General features: G+C 36.0%; 1 protein-coding gene across 2 annotated transcripts in view; it reads right to left on the reverse strand.

The window, feature by feature from the left end:
• Window positions 1–224: 224 nt before the first annotated feature.
• The window catches only part of LOC111868851 (enolase-phosphatase E1), a 21846-nt gene continuing 18549 nt past the window's right edge, over window positions 225–3521 (reverse strand). For both annotated transcript variants that reach the window (XM_023859875.2, XM_033753197.1), the window contains exon 6: window positions 225–2821. In XM_023859875.2, coding sequence (XP_023715643.1) covers window positions 888–2821 — 1934 coding nt within the window. In that variant the 3' untranslated portion in view covers window positions 225–887. The remainder of the gene's footprint in view (window positions 2822–3521) is intronic.

The raw sequence follows: 3521 nt of genomic DNA on the forward strand, positions 1-3521 counted from the left end.
TTGTTGCTTTATAAACAGAACATTTTATTGACTGCAGTGGAACCTCGATGCAACACGATGCTTGAATAAAATAACTTAACAAATATTATTCTACCCCTCATACACAAAGCACAACATGTTCATAACGCTGTAAAAGTGGAGGGAAACAAGGGGAACAGAATAAATCAACATATTCATATCTATCAATGAGAATGATAATCAGGAATTACAAAAATAAATGACAGTCATGCTTTAAAAAGATGTATTATTCCTAGTACCAAAAATACAATGAGTACTCCTGAGTCTTTACACTGCAAGTACAATGAATGCACTTTCAGACCAAAGTGTTACAAGCAACTTTTAATAACAATAAAAATAAAAGGAATATAGTTATGAAGCATATCATGGAATGGATTTAACATCATGCTAAATTATAAATTACACGCTGATGTATACCAGCCATTTATCATGTTAGAATTATGGTTGTTTATCAATGTATACAAAATGTTCTTGTAAGTTCAAACAACACCTTGCAGAACTCCACATACTCTTTCTGGAAGACTGTTCAATTTAGTCACAATTAAATACAATTAAGCACAACCCATCAGTAACTAACCTTAACTCTGCAATCAGAATGCCAAGATACCATGAGAATGAAGAGCGAGTGGGAACTGATCACAGAAGATGCTACATCCCACATCAGGTACATACACAATTCTGAATCAGTCTTATCATGAAGGAAACAAAGACCATTTCTGTGAGTATATGTAATATCAATTTGGCACAAATCACATAAATAACAAATACAAAATGTAAAAACAATACTTAAATGGAAACAGTAAACAATGGAAAAGGAACATAATGTCTTGCAGCTGATGACAAGACTAGCATGAATTTTCAAATGGGAGTTAAGAGCTGCCTGAAGCTACTGCAGGGGTAGCAACATCATCCTTAGTCATACTGGTATTCCCTGAACCATCAATTGAAAGTTTTTTAATCTTAACATCCTGCTCCTTATCTGTCACCTCCCCATTCTGTTCAGTATCAGGGCATTTATTAGTAACATCTCCTTTACCATTCTCAGTGGTGAATGCTAATCCATTTTCTTTGGCAGTATCCTCTGCTGTTTTGGATTCTTCATCCCCTTCATTCTTAGAGTCCAGTGGTTTAGTATCCTCATTTGCATTTGCATCCTCTTTCACTGTATCATTATCTGAGGTAGCGAGTAATTCAGAGTCTTCATTTTTTACAGCATCTGAGACATCTTCCATCTTATCTTGTAACATTTTATCTGTAGATTCGGGATCTTCAGAAATTCCTTCTGTCTTTGATTCTTCAGGACTAGCATCAGTATTTTCTGGGGATGCATCTGCAGAAAAGTCAATATCAGACTGTTTCTCTGATGTCTGATTCAGAATATCAGATTCTGTTTTGGTGGCTACTTCAGATTCTGATTTGGTAACTCCACTTTCTTCACTGACTGATAAATCTTCAGAGGGTTTTGTATTTTCTCCTTTCTCTCTTCCATTTGCAGTCCCTCCAGATTCCATATCAATTTTCTTCTTTAATGCCACATCGTTCTTTCCAAGTTTTGCTGAAGATTCCATTTCTTCTGTAATTTCATCCTCCATTTCAGCTGCCAAGGTGTCTCTATCATTCTTTTCTGTATCTTTCACGTCCTCATCATTAATACCTTTGACATTTTCAATTTCTGTAGTGTTGGTTTCCATTTTTTCCTCAGTCTCTGTATTGTTTACATCAGTCTTTTTGTTTTGTGTATCAGCTTCTGTTTCTTCTAAGTTCGCATCTTCATTACAAGAATCTCCCTTCACATCACCAGAAGCACTTCTGGAATCACAAAACTTCTTTTTATCACCAGCATTGACTTCTGCAACTTCATCACAAGAATCTATTTTTCCTTCTTCTGAACCTGTTTCTAGTGCTCCAGATTCACTCTCCAAACAATTAGATATTGTACCTACTGATTTATTTTTTGAGCCTCCTGAAACAGTTTCTAACTCAGCCCCATCCCTTGAATCATTTTCTGAGATTCTGACTTCAACATTTTTATCCTTTGTGCTCATGCCTACAGCTTCTGTTTCTTCTGCATCCACTTTTGTCTCTTCTTCATTGGCTGGTATTCCCTTTATGTCCACTTCAGTTTCCCCTGCTTCTGAATCTTTCTTATCAGCTTTACTGTCATTTAATTTAACATCAATATCTACCTTAGAGACTTCTGCAGACAATTTTGTAAGACTTGTTACTGATACTTCTTTACCGTCACATTCTTCAGCATTTTCTGAACATACTTTTGGTGATTCTTTCTCTACATCAGGTGCCCCCACAGTCTTTGACTCAGGCGCTGAAGATTCTGTCTTACAAACTTCTGAATCATCAGGTTCTAGTTCAACCTTTTCAGACTCCTTTGTATCGCTGTCTTCTACTGCCATCGTTTTATCATCAGTGCTCTGAGATTCAATTTTTGTTTTATCAGGCTCCATATCAGTCACTTGAGCATCATTACTGCTTACATCCATCATTTCACAATCTGAGGAACTTACAGTATTCCCAGAACCAGCAGATTCTGGACTGACTTCTTCGGTCTTTTTTACAGCCTTATTTTTTTCTGTAATTGAGCTTTCTGATGTCTCACTTATAGGTCCATTTGCAGGTGATTCATCATTAGTACACATCTTCTTTCTCTTGGCAGAGGCTTCAAATACAAAGTCATGGAAAGACTTTATTACTGGAAAACTAACTTTGTCTTCTTCTGTAAGAAGTTCAGTGCCTTCTCGAACCACAATCACTGCTTTCAGTCCAGCTTTTTGAGCAGCCTCTGCTTCTGCAAAGAATAGACATATCATTTTTGATTTATTTGAACTGTGTGCTATATAATGAAACAGCATGCTCTCAAACCCCCTTTCTGTGAAGACCATGTAAGTTTGTGGTTTTATTATGAAGACACTTTTTACACCGTGATCAGCATAGTTCCACCTGTATTAGCAGTGCACTTTAAACATGAATATTCTTCCAGTACCACCTATATAAAAACAGTATGACCCTTTGTACTAGATAAAGTAAAAAGGTCATTAGGGCACAGACCATATAGCATGTACACAGATTCAATTCACTTCATGAAGAATTTTTTTCATTCATTTTGATCAACTAGTGTTACAATAATCAGACTTGTCAATGAAGTGGTTGTAATGCTTTTAGCCGATAAGGACAACAGAAAATTATCAGGAGCCTTGTGTGCATGTATAATATAATGGAGGCTCAAAGCAACTATAATGCAAAAATAGGTTCATAACAGGTTATTCATTATCACTACCAAGAAGAGGAAACTTTAGCTGTCACATGATCAAAAACAAAAAATTCTGCTGTAATAATGAGTCAAAGCAGACTGCCTTCATAGAAGTACATTTCTCTTGTAAAAGAAATGTGTCTTGCAAAATCCTTGATACTTCTTTTTGATAAATTTCTGCTGTTGTTATTGTTGGGGGGGGGGGGCAAACTTCCAATTTGTTTTTTTTCTTTTTTTT

This window comes from Cryptotermes secundus, unplaced genomic scaffold (assembly GCF_002891405.2).
Source record: "Cryptotermes secundus unplaced genomic scaffold, Csec_1.0 scaffold467, whole genome shotgun sequence".
NCBI lineage: Eukaryota > Metazoa > Arthropoda > Insecta > Blattodea > Kalotermitidae > Cryptotermes > Cryptotermes secundus.